The sequence below is a fragment of the Oryx dammah genome, unplaced genomic scaffold (genome assembly GCF_014754425.2).
Source record: "Oryx dammah isolate SB20612 unplaced genomic scaffold, SCBI_Odam_1.1 HiC_scaffold_2, whole genome shotgun sequence".
Classification (NCBI taxonomy): Eukaryota; Metazoa; Chordata; class Mammalia; order Artiodactyla; family Bovidae; genus Oryx; species Oryx dammah.
The window spans coordinates 184878136-184890836 of NW_024070186.1; the positions used below are offsets into that span (position 1 = coordinate 184878136).

The window sequence follows — 12701 nt, forward strand, 5'->3', positions numbered from 1 at the left end:
CTCACAGGACAAGGAAGGTAAAAAGCCACACCCAATTCTTCATTCATTCAACAAACTAGTACTCGGCACCTCCTATGTGGTCAGTACAGTTTATTAGACAATGAAGAAAAAGAAATGATGCTTGCCTCAAGAAGTTCATAACAGGGGACTTCCCTGCCGGTCCAGTGGTTAAGACCTCGCCTTCCAATGCAGGGGGTGAGGGTTCAATCCCTGGCAGGGAGTTAAGCTTCCACATGCCTCAGGGCCAATAAATAAATAAACATAAATATTAAAAAAAAAAAAAGTTCATAACAAAGCATGGACAAGGTGTGCAGCGGGGCACAGAGGACAGCGCAGAGTGGGGCGTTTATCTTGGAGTATTCAGGAAAGATTTCCTTGACATGACTAAATTATTCAGCAGAAATGATAGCCTGGGTTCTAGGGGTTAGGGGGGTCTCGAACTTCTGCTTTGGAAGTTCTACATTCTGGGGGAGAGAGATATCCCCTGAGTTGGGTCTTGGAAGATGAGAGTTTGTTGTTCAGTCGCAAAGTCCGACTCTTTGGGACTGCATGGACTGCAACACTCCAGACTGCAGCACTCCTCTGCCTCCACTATCTCCCGGAGTTTGCTCAAATTCCTGTTCATTGTGTCCTTAGCTCAGCGAAAAGGGGAGGGGTTAGAACATTCCCTTTAGGGGATGGGCAGCCTGGGCAAAGTTCGGGAGGCCAGAGGCCAGAAAGTGAAAGACCTGTTTGGAGAACAGGAAACCATTAGAGTGGCTATAACAAAGGGTCCCCACTCCACTCCAGTGTTCTTGCCTGGAGAATCCCAGGGACGGGGGGAGCCTGCTGGGCTGTCGTCTATGGGGTCGCACAGAGTCGGACATGACTGAAATGACTTAGCAGCAGCAACAAAGGGTCAGGGGCTTGAGGATGGCGGTGGGGAGGAGAAGTGGCAAGTAGGTTGGGGCAAGTTTGTAAATGGCCTTGAAAGTCAACTGAGAAGGTTTGGACCAATAGCTCGAATACCTCGTGGGTTGAAGATATTTAGCTCTCACTCAGGTGTGGGATATTTGGAGTTCCTAGAATGCATAAAGCTGTTGCAAGGTTTCCTAAATGCTCTTCCCTATGCATGGAAAACCGTTCCCTCCCTGTCTTGCTACTCCCTTTCATCCATCAATATTGGAGCCAGTGTTGGAAAGACTCCCCACTGAACCAGATGCCTAGCTCTGGGCTCCTGTATGCTCCCAGGAAAAGAGGGAGACTGGGAGGGAAAAGAAACATTCTTACATCATCACATCTCCTAAGCATCTAAAGAAATCCAAAGCTCTGTGGCTCCTGCCTGAGGGAAGAAAAGGTTAAGGAAGAAATTTGGAGATAGCCTGAGGCATTTCCAGTATATAAATAGAACAACAAACAAAATGACAATGATAGCTAATACTTCTTGACTTCTAATTGTGTGCCAGGCTCTATCTATGCTGAACATATTATATAGCGATTATATACTTAGATCCTCACAACCACCCTCTGTGGTCAATGCTATAATTATTCCCATTCTGCTGATGAGAATACTGAGGCTGGGAGTCCCAAAACACCCAGCTAGGAAATAGCAGAGCTGAGAATGACCTTCAGGAGTATGACCACAAAGCCAGTGTTCTGTTCAGGCAGCAAGAACATCCATCTGGGGAGCCTTGACCCCAAGCAAATCTGTGTTCATTTTCTTTGCCATCTTGGTGGTCCAGGACTGTTCAGACAATGAATCATACCCATTTTCAGCTGAGAGCTGAGTGCTGTATGGAATTTACCTTCCTTGGGAGACTGAAAACTTTGTCTGGTCTCTCTCCCCTGAAATGTCCACATTGGTTCAGCAAAAGGGTCTAGGAAGAATTTAGTGTAGAACAGGGAGAAATCCCTAATGTTGGCAGGAGACAGGTGAGGTTAGACTTGACCAGATAAGAGTGAGAACCCTGGCTTGGACACTTCCTGACCACTCTGTGAGCTTCACTGTCCTGTGACTCGGGCTGATCATAGTACTTAATTCTGAGAACTCCTGAGAGAAGTGAATGAGACCATCCTAACGCCATGCCTGGTACATATCCTGAAGGAGATTTAGTGAGGATTCGATGAGTGTACAATTGTGAAAGGCTCAGATCAGCTCTCTGGAAGCTTGTAAGCATCAAGCAAATCTTAGTATTCTAGATTCTCCCTGGGTGACTTCACTTTAAAGGCTTCAATTTCTACTTAAACCTTCAAAAGCTCTGTGATTTTCTTCTGAGCGCTAAACCTGAATGCTTTAATGTTCAACAGGATATTTCTCCTTGGAGGACATACATGAAGCTTTGCTCATGTTCTAGCTCTTTGTATATCCAGTACTTAATACCTCTGCCTAAAAAGTTAGCTGTTAAGGAAAAACAAAAACAAAAACCTATTTTCTAGGATAATGTGCTTTGGCGGGGAACAACAGAGACTCCACAGGCAGCCTCAAGTTAGGAAAGTTGCAGGGAGGCTCTGAGTGGGGACAGGCCAGGCAGGAATTTCAGCTATGTGGCCTGGGTTACCTTTTCATGCAGGCTCCCTGTGGGCAGCCTTGCCTTGGGGTTGGGCCTCTCTTCTGACTACTTGGCTGTCCCCATGGGATAGATTGGGTGGCTGCATATGGCCCACAAAGTCTTAGGGGAGCATCTGTCAGAGAAACAAGTTTAGCCATCTTATCACGGGGCCCTCAGAGGCACTAACCTCTTCTGTGGCAGCCCATCCTTGAAGCCTTGGCCTTGTGTGTTCTTCCCTGTGCCCAGTTCAAACACCCCTGGCTTTGGGACGCCTCTCCACCTCATTAGTCATCCCCTCCTCTGTTCCACAGCGTCTAAACACAGGGGATTGTAGTTACTGATGTCCGAAGGTATGTATTATTCATATACTTATCATCACCACCCAGTGGGCCATCAGTACTTGTTTGTTGAGTGAATAACACAATGGGGAATCTCCATAGGAATTAGGCCATCTGGGTTTGGGTTGGCATTTTATTTACTTGTTGATTTTTAAAGTAAATTAATTGTTTTAAAAATACTTTTGTAGGGAGTTCCCAGGTGGTCCAGTGGTTAGGACTCAGTGCTTTCACTGTTGTGGCCCTGGGTTCAATCTTCAGTCAGGGAGCTAAGATTCCGCAAGCCATGTGGCTTGGCCAAAAATATATTTTTTTCTATTTTATAGTTTTAAAATAACATGTAAAAAAATAAAAGAAAATAACATGTTTATTGAAAAACATTTTAAAAATTGCAAACGTGTAAAGTTAAATGTTAAAAATTCCCCTCACTTCCCTTCCAATGTAGGTGTCACAGGCAAATACCAGTAAAAACCATTTTAACAACTTTATTGATATATAATCCAAATATCTTATAATTCACCTATTTAAAGTGTACACGTCATTGGTTTTATAGTAAATTCACAGGAATGTGCAACCATTACCACAATCTAATTTTAGGACATTTCTGTATCTCTCCAAAGAAACTCAGTACCCATCAACTTCCCATCACCACCTCTAACCCCCTCCCAACCCTAAACAGCAGCTACTAATCCACTTCTTCTCTAAAGGTCTTTTTTTTTTTTTTTTTTGCCTATTCTTGGACATACCATATAAATGGAATCATATAATGTGTTGTCTTTTGTGTCTGGCTTCTTTCACTTAGCACATATTTGAGGGTCATCCATGTTGCAGCATGTATAAGTACTCCTTTCCTTTTTATTGCTAAATAGTATTCCATTGTATTAATACTGCATGTTGCATTTATCCAGTCATTAATCACTATTAACAGTTTAATACACTTCATGTCTTTGTTCAGATTTGCCTGGGTTTAAATCCCTACAGGGCTAGATGAGTGACTCTGGGTAAATTATCATCTCTCCAAGCTTGGCTCAGTTTCCTCTGTAGTAAAATTTGGATAACAAACTACATAATAGAGTGTCATGACTGTGCTGTCACAGTAACTATTATTTGTTGAGCACTTAGTATGTGCTAGGCACTTTAGATATCTAACAGATCCATGATTTACATGTTAGGGAATTAAGGTTAGGAGAACTTAAGTAAACACCCGAAGTTAAATGGCCTCTAAGAAAGGGATGGAGGTAAATAGAATCACAGGCTGCCTGGAAAGCCTGCACTGTTAACTGTTAAAATCATGGAATAGTTAAGCACTTATCAAGAACCTTGCAAAGAGAATGTTTAGTAAATGATAACTGCTATAGCTATAAAAAAGTGGGAAAAAATTAGCAATTGACTCATTGTCTAAAGACACCAACCGTAAACTTCCCTGGTGGTCCAGTGGCTAAAACTCCATGTTCCCGGTACAGAGGGCTCTTGTTCCATCCTTAGTTTGGAAACTAGATCCCACATGTCGCAACAAACACCCAGAGAAGCTGAATGAATAAATAAATAGAATTTTTAAAAGACAGCATCTTAAAAAAACAAAAGACACCTGTCATTCTCATTTTTGGCATATTTCCTTCCAGTCTTTTTTTTTTTTTTCCTTCCAGTCTTAAAGGAATATTTCAAACATACCAAAAATCCAGAAGATAATAGACATTGACAGTTCTGTTGATGTCTTTTTTAAATAATACAAAACTTAGTAGATTAGGTGGTTCTAGCGCCAATACTCTTAGATATTTTTCCCCCATGCTTATTTTTCCTTGAATTACTAGAGTCATACCACATCATTTTCCATCTTTTAAAAATCCTACCTTGAGCATTTCCCCAGCATATAAATTATGCTACATGATTTCTCACGTTACATATACTGTATGGGTGAAACAAGATTGATCAATTCCTCATTGCTGAGCATTTATGCTCTGTCTCAGCAACATTATCATTATACATCGATCTTTCTTCAAGTGTCTGATAATTCCCTTTGGGCAAATTCCTAGAAAGGCCGAAAGGTCGGAGACTGTGCTTCTCATTAAGGTTCTTTACACTTCCCTGCTAAGTAACTCCGATGAATGGGAAATGGAAGGAGGCTGAAGTTTTTGGTCCCCTTCCCCCCCTTTTAGAACGTTTTATTCAAGTATAACACACATACAGAAAAGTGCACCTACGCATGCAGCTCACTGGATTTTCAGAAACGGAACGGAACACACCGCGTACCCAGCACCCAGGTCCTGGAATAGAGCGTTTCCTGCAGCCCCGGGCCGCCTCGCCCCTCGCCATCGCTACTATCTGAGGGGTCTTTAACGCCGCAAATACTTGCTAATCCGATTATGTCTTTGTTAACTTACTAAAGTAAGTTAAAACTACTTCTATACAACGAAAACGTGAGCTTAATGTTCTCGCAAACGCTTAACATTCTGATTCCGAGCCAGGCGAAGAGTATAAGGGTTCAACCGGCCAGAGGGGCCCGCCCTCCTCGCGGCCCCGCGGGGTCCTCCAGGCTCCCGGCGTGCATCGCGGCGATCCCGGCGTGCATCGCGGCGCGCGGAGCCGGCTCCAGGGCGTTCGGTGCGGAGCCGGGACCCGCAGCTTCCTGGTCTGGAGCTCGGCGTGTGCTGGTGACCCGAGAAGAGGCGGAGGCGACATGGAAGTGTAAGTGGTTCGCGGGCGTGTAGCCGGCTTTGCGCCGACGCTCACAGCTCGGGACGTCTCGGCCCTGGGAGCCGGGAGACGTGGGCCTGGGGCGACCTCTCGTCGCGGCGCGCCGGGAGGAATGGTCTCCCGCCCTGGCCCGCTGACCTTCGCGCCCACTCCTACCGCGTGCCCAGGTCGCGGGGCCGCGTGCCAGTTGGCCCAGCTGCCTTTCCCTCCCTCATCCACTCACTCTTGTTGCAGGGGGTCACCGTCGGGAGCCAGGCTCAGTGTCGGAACCGGGACTGAGGTATAAAGCCCTGGGTCCGGCCTGGAGGTACCAGGAGGAAAGATGGGTAAATCCTAGGGTGGAGCTTTGTTTAGGGGCCGTGGGCTCCTGGGGAGGCCTTAGTCAGAAGAAGTACTCTCCGAGTTTGATGGGAAGTTTGTGTGTTTAGCCCTGTGTGTGTGTGTGTGTGTGTCGAGGGTAAAAGCCATTCTAACAATTTTAACTCCACATAGCCTTTTCCGTGTCTGCCCATTGTTCCGCGTGCAAATGGAAGTTTTTGAGTCTATTGTGTAATGAATTTTTCCATAGTTGACATTAGTTTATTTTGTAGTCGCTCAGTCGTATCCGACTCTTTGCAACGCCATGGACTGCAGCACGTCAGGTTTCCCTGCCCATCACTATCTCCCGGCGTTTGCTCAAACTCATGTCCATTGAGTCGGTGATGCTATCCTACCACTTCGTCCTCTGTCGTCCCCTTCTCCTGCCTTCAGTCTTTTTCAGTATCCAGATTTTTTCGAAAGAGTCAGCTCTTCACATCAGATGGCCGAAGTATTGGAGCGTCAGCTTCAGCATCAGTCCTTCCAATGAATATTCAGGGTGGATTTCCTTTATGTTAACTTATAGACATATTGTGTTTTCTTTGGCACTGATTTATACTTATATTTTCCTTTATGTTTTTGTGCCTCATGTTTAATGTCTACATGTACTAGTGTTTTTCAGGCTTAAAAAAAAAGCACGGTAGGTATATGTAAATGAAAGCTTTGTAAGACAATACCATACACTCTGATACTCTCTTCTCTTTTATTAAAATAGAATGTTAACCCACTAAATTGATTTTGCAGTCCACTAATGGGGTTTAATATGAAACTTGAAAAAACATGCACGTATATTACTCTCAGTTCAGCTCAGTTCAGTTGCTCAGTCGTGTCTGACTCTTTGCGACCCCATGAATTGCAGCACACCAGGCCTCCCTGTCCATCACCAACTCCAGGACTTCACTCAGATTCATGTGCATCGAGTCAGTGATGCCATCCAGCCATCTCATCCTCTGTCGTCCCCTTCTCCTCCTGCCCCCAATCCCTCCCAGCATCAGAGTCTTTTCCAATGAGTCAACTCTTTGCATGAGGTGGCCAAAGTACTGGAGTTTCAGCTTTAGCATCATTCCTTCCAAAGAAATCCCAGGGCTGATCTCCTTCAGAATGGACTGGTTGGATCTCCTTGCAGTCCAAGGGACTCTCAAGAGTCTTCTCCAACACCACAGTTCAAAAGCATCAATTCTTCGGCGCTCAGCCTTCTTCACAGTCCAACTCTCACATCCATACATGACTACTGGAAAAACCATAACCTTGACTAGATGGACCTTAGTTGGCAAAGTAATGTCTCTGCTTTTGAATATGCTATCTAGGTTGGTCATAACTTTTCTTCCAAGGAGTAAGTGTCTTAATTTCATGGCTGCAGTCACCATCTGCAGTGATTTTGGAGCCCCCAAAAATAAAGTCTGCCACTGTTTCCACTGTTTCCCCATCTATTTCCCATGAAGTGATGGGACCGGATTACTCTAGTCCAACCCATTACCAGTTTTTCCCTCTTCACTAAGCATTTCCTGTCAGCATACAAACCTGTTTTTTTTTTTAAAGTAAGGGGCAGTTTTATTCTTATCATTTCCAACATTCAAATCGCAATATACAATAAAGCAATTCTATAAAATAACATTTTACTGCAGTTTCCTAATGAAGGAATATATCTTCCGGAGCTTTCCCTATAAGCTTTCAGCCCCCAGAGCAGGTTTCCTGTCAGAAGGCAGCTATTGCTTCATCCTGCGAGAAGGCAGTAGCAACCCACTCCAGTACTCTTGCCTGGAAAATCCCATGGACGGAGGAGCCTGGTGGGCTGTAGTCCATGGGGTCACAAAGAGTCGGACACTTAGTGAGCGACTTCACTTTCACTTTTCACTTTCATGCATTGGAGAAGGAAATGGCAACCCACTCCAGTGTTCTGGCCTGGAGAATCCTAAGGACGAGGGAGCCTGGTGGGCTGCCGTCTATGGGGTCGCACAGAGACGGACACGACTGAAGCGACTTAGCAGCAGCAGTAGCAGCATGCATATGAATAAAGGTAAAAATTGCTGAGTAGAAAAAAATCCCTTGTCTGTCCCCACATCCTGTCTACCTGTGGCTCCTTTTCTGCTTCCTGTCACCAGAAAACTTCATAGAAGTGTCATTTACTGTTTATTTCTTTCCATCATTCTTTGAGTTTCCATCCTCACTGGTCTACAGAAATAGGTCTTATGTAGATTTACCTATCTTGTCTAAGCCAGAAGTTGATTTTCTGACCTCAGCTTTCTCTCCATCCCTTAGCAGTAATTGATACAGAAACTCCTGGCTTTATGACATGCACTTCTGGATTACCTCCTGCCTCAAGGACTACTTCTCTGTCTTCTTTCCTGGAACCCCCTTCTTTGCTTGGCTTCTAAATGTTGAAGCATTTTAGGGCTCAGTCCTGGGACCCTTACTGTCTATACTCTCTCCCCTGGTCATTTTACCCATCTATATGAAAATGATTCCCTAGAATGTATTTCTAGCCCTTCTCTCTTAGCCATACACTTGCCTTGACCAGAAATCGAGCCCTGTTTCCTCACCGCTAAATCCAGTCCATCAGCCACCCCCGTCACCTCCAACTTCAGAATGAATTTTGAATGCAGTAACTTTTCACTGTCCCCGCTGCTAATTTTGTTGTCAGTCTTCTCTGGTTCGGATTAAACAATAGCCTTTGGTTTTCACGCTTGCCCTGCCCCCTCCATTCTGTTTCCACACATCAGCCAAAGTGAATTAAAATATTAGATCAAATCACTCTCTGTGTAAAAGTCCTTCCTTGCTTTTCTGTTGTGCTTAGAGGATATCTGCGTTTCTTAGTAGGACCACAAGACCCTGTTTAACCTCACGCACTCATCAGCGTGAGTCACATACCCTCCCCTGAACACAGGCACTTTCCATTGGTAGGCAAGTAATTAGGGTAACCCTCCAAGCCCTTTACTGCTTCCGGGCCTTTGCACTGCTGTTCCTTCTTCCTGGTTTACTTTTCCTCCTGTTCTGTCCTTTTCTTACCTCTTTGACATCTCAGGTTGAGTATCCTTTTTCAGTGTTTTTCCTCTTTGGTAAATCTGAAGTCAGTCTTGCTTTTTGTCTCATAGAACCTTGGTTTATTTTCCCCTTAAATAATTACAAGTTGCAGTAATAGATGTATGTTTGTCTAGTGCTTTGTCTTCCTCGTGAGAGTGTAGGTACCATGAAGGCAGGGACCAGTGTGTGTTCACCTAGCGCTTAGCACTGCACCTGGCACACAGTAGGCCTTCGACGAATATGGTTGGCCTTCTGTATTTATTAGTTTTGTATCTGTGGGTTTCACATCCACAGATACAGAGGGCTAACTGTACTTGTTGAATGAAGTAATATAAATAGTACTTCATTAGTTTAAGAAGTTAAATTAATATAAATTAATGAGCTAGTTTCTTGATTGCTTAGCATATCAATTTTCTGATTTTCCGAAGTGAAATGATTTCAGTCAAGAATTTTTTCTCCTGTAGTAACCTGCCCACTTCTTCTAAGAAGTCATTGATCAATCAAGAATTTTGTGGCTAGCAGTTTTGGGAAAATGTGGTTTTCTGAGGTAGGCGTGTGGTTTGGGGGTGGTAGGGCCCCTGGAATGGGATGCTCTGGAAGCCTAACTTCAGATCTTGCCTGGTCTCCAGCATGAGCTGTGATCTCTGACAGTGTGGTCCTCAGGATCTTCAGGAGACCCCTGGGTTTCTGAGAGGGCAAATGTATTGTACCACTGCCAGGACCTGCAGTGAGGAGGCATGGATGGAAGACTCTCGTGAGTTTTTACCACTTTTTCCCCCTAACTACCTAGTGTATGTGAATGATACATATAATATACACTAGAAGTTTTTTAAGATTAAGAAATATTTAAGCTTTATTGGGTTGAAAGGGAGAGTTTAAAAATGAAAACGTTTTCACCATCACGTCAGATAAAAGGATACCAAATATTTTAAGTATTTGTGTACATAAGCCATTTGTTGTTTGACTGACTTTGTCTAATGCCTCTGGGTTATTTATATGCCTGGAAGACTTTGTGTTCGTCCTTTTATTCTTGAAGTTAAGATACAGAGTTAGGGAAAATGGACTTTCTTCTGTATCATCTTTTTGAAAGAGTGTCACAATTTTCTTCATCTTTCAACTGGAAATACTGAAGTGTAGAGACATTAGCTAAGAGGTCCTGCAGCAGGTCAGTAACAGGGCTGGAAAGAGGATAATTTGTTTGCTGGCTCCCAAGTGCATGCTGCACTTTAACTTGTTCATTGACTTTGCAGGTTGCTCAGTTTTCTTGGAGCAGAGTTTAGTTTTTCCGAACAGGACTTGAATCAGTAACATAGATTAAACATAGGAGAATTTGAGCAATTCCGTTTGTCATTGTGTTCGTAAGAGTTGACTGTGTGACACTCAGTAGGCACTGTTGGCCTGGACTTCTTTGTGCGTGTGTGCCTCTAAGGAAAGTCTGTCAATAGATCATTTTGTTCTGTTTATTCAGAATTTGGTTTTCCAGAGTAGTTGTTTGTGTCCATTAAGTTGATTCAGCAAGTTAAGCAGATTTTACAGGTTAAATTTCAAATAGCAAGTCAGCTAAGGAGCTTAAGTGACTGCCCTCTTGTAAGTATAGATTCACACAGTCTTTAAAATTCACTTGGAATATTTGCTTTAAATATAAGTAATATCAGTACTATTCTAAGTCCCACAAGAGAGTATGAAGGAAAAAAAAAATTGGAGGAGAGGATCCTTAATTACAAGTTATACTGATGTCTTTTTTAAAAAACCTGGAATTTTTTAGTTTTACATCTCCATTTTTCTCAAGTTTTTACCTTGAGAAATGTTAAACCCATGTAGCAGTTGCAAAAAGAGCATCACAAGTACCTGGATGTCCTTTACCTAGAGTCACCACGTAGGCATGCATGCATTTTCTCTACACACACACACACACTCTCACTCTCACTCTCACTCTGTCACACTCTCTCACTCTCTACTGAACTATTTGAGAATTATGGCTGTGTCATGTTATCAGTCTTAAAAAGGCATTTTCCTGTGTATCTGTAATACCATCATCATACTTGGGGGATTTAGTGCTTATATAACCACTATTATTAAAATGTAATCTATATAAAAATTCCATCAGTTGTCTTAATAATGTCTTAACTAGATTTAGGAAAAACAATATTAGGATCCAATCAAGAATCACACATTGAAAAAAAAAAAAAAGAATCACACATTGCCTTTGTTGCCAGGGTTCTTTAACCTCCTTCACTCTAAGACAGTTTCCTAGCCTCTTTTTGTGACATTGGTATCAGGACAAATGCTAGTGATATTGGAAGAATGTGGGCCAATGGATTTGAAGAAGTTTCCTCAGGTTGCATTTGTCTGATTGTATCCTCTTAACTAGGTTTAAATTAACCATTTTTGGACTGGATTGCTATAAGGCATGTTTCCTTCTCCGTGAATCACATCATCATTATTGGTGCTGTTGAGTTAGATGACTTGATTAAGATGTTTCTCAAATCTCACCATATCCTGTTCTCAGCAGCCTGCCAGTTAGTGGTGGTTACAGTAACTTCTTCAGGATAAAAACTGCATTTAAAAAAAATTTCCCCAATACACACAATTCATTTAGGACTTAGTAAAAACAGACACTATATTCATTGATTTTTTTTCCCCCCACACCAATCAGCATGTGAAACTTCCCTGACCAGGGATCAAACTTGTGCCTCCTACAGTGAAATTGCAGAGTTTTAACCATGGACCACCAGGGAAGCCCAATATTTTATTGAATGAAGGAATACCTAGAATTTTTTGCATTTACTCCATTAGTGTTTAGCTGGGTTAAAAAAAATATTAATATCTTCCTAATAAAATATCAGTGGATAAATCAGCTGTGCCCACCAGAGTACAAGATGCACTAAGGTCCATTGTTCTCCAGGCCCCAAAACACAAGTTCATGACAATATACCTGAAAGGGAGCGCCTGTCCTTTGTACATTGACTCTAGAAAAGGCAGGAGATGTTCTCAGGATTCTCTCAGTTAACAGCATGGTTGGGCAGTGGGGCAGTACTTGAACAGCCAGGACAGATTTCCCTGGAATAGTCTGCATGACCGAGGAGGGGCTGGGACTTGGAGATGAACTTGTCACCATGGTACCTGGGATGGATCCACTGGCCTTGAGAAAGAATAGCATTTGTAATTCTTCACCACCCTGTTCCAGGAAGGGCTGTTTTGGTACCCTGAATGTTACGGCACCCAGGGAGTTGTAATTCGATTTCAACAAAAGGCTCTTGGGCTGACTTCCTGATTAAGTAGTCAAGGATGACATGTGGCTTGATTTGTCATTTCCAATTTTAAATGAACCATGTCATGGCCCCTAATGATGCGTTGTCCTTCCTGTGTCGGGTTCCTTTTAAATATATTCTTGGTGACCTAAATGCCATTGTCATTGCGCAAAGCCTCTGTTGATGAAATCCTGGCTCTCTGTTGAATGACTGGTAACCTTTGGTAAGCCTTGTGCTGATTTGATTACTGTGCTGACAGCACTGTGTGATGACCTAAGGTCTTGGCTGAATGCTGTGTCAACCTCTTGCTTGTTTTGCTTTATTTATTGACTGGGGAAACCGCCCATGTTTTTGAAATTTTGTGTCCTCGTTTTCACCTTACAGCCCCTCTCCTAGTTTAAGAACAGATGGTAATCTTTGTTGCACATTATGTGAAATACAGACTCCTTGGTGAATTGATTCTGTATTACTGATTTCCATCCAGTTTTATTTTTTACAATCCCATAGTTATTGTC

General features: G+C 43.0%; 1 protein-coding gene and 1 long non-coding RNA gene across 3 annotated transcripts in view; one reads left to right on the top strand and one right to left on the bottom strand.

The window, feature by feature from the left end:
• Window positions 1–284: 284 nt before the first annotated feature.
• On the bottom strand, window positions 285–5166 carry LOC120877989. Its single transcript, XR_005724437.1, has 3 exons — window positions 5078–5166; window positions 1270–1321; window positions 285–728 (listed from the first exon to the last, which is right to left on the bottom strand). It is a non-coding gene; the product is annotated as an uncharacterized LOC120877989 (long non-coding RNA).
• Window positions 4517–12701, top strand: part of LOC120877969 (CGRP receptor component) — a 35353-nt gene continuing 27168 nt past the window's right edge. Inside the window, exons 1-2 of one of the 2 annotated variants that reach the window (XM_040260480.1) lie at window positions 4517–5548; window positions 5792–5837. In XM_040260480.1, coding sequence (XP_040116414.1) covers window positions 5290–5548; window positions 5792–5837 — 305 coding nt within the window. In that variant the 5' untranslated portion in view covers window positions 4517–5289. The remainder of the gene's footprint in view (window positions 5549–5791; window positions 5838–12701) is intronic. The other variant, XM_040260487.1, reaches the window with a different exon arrangement.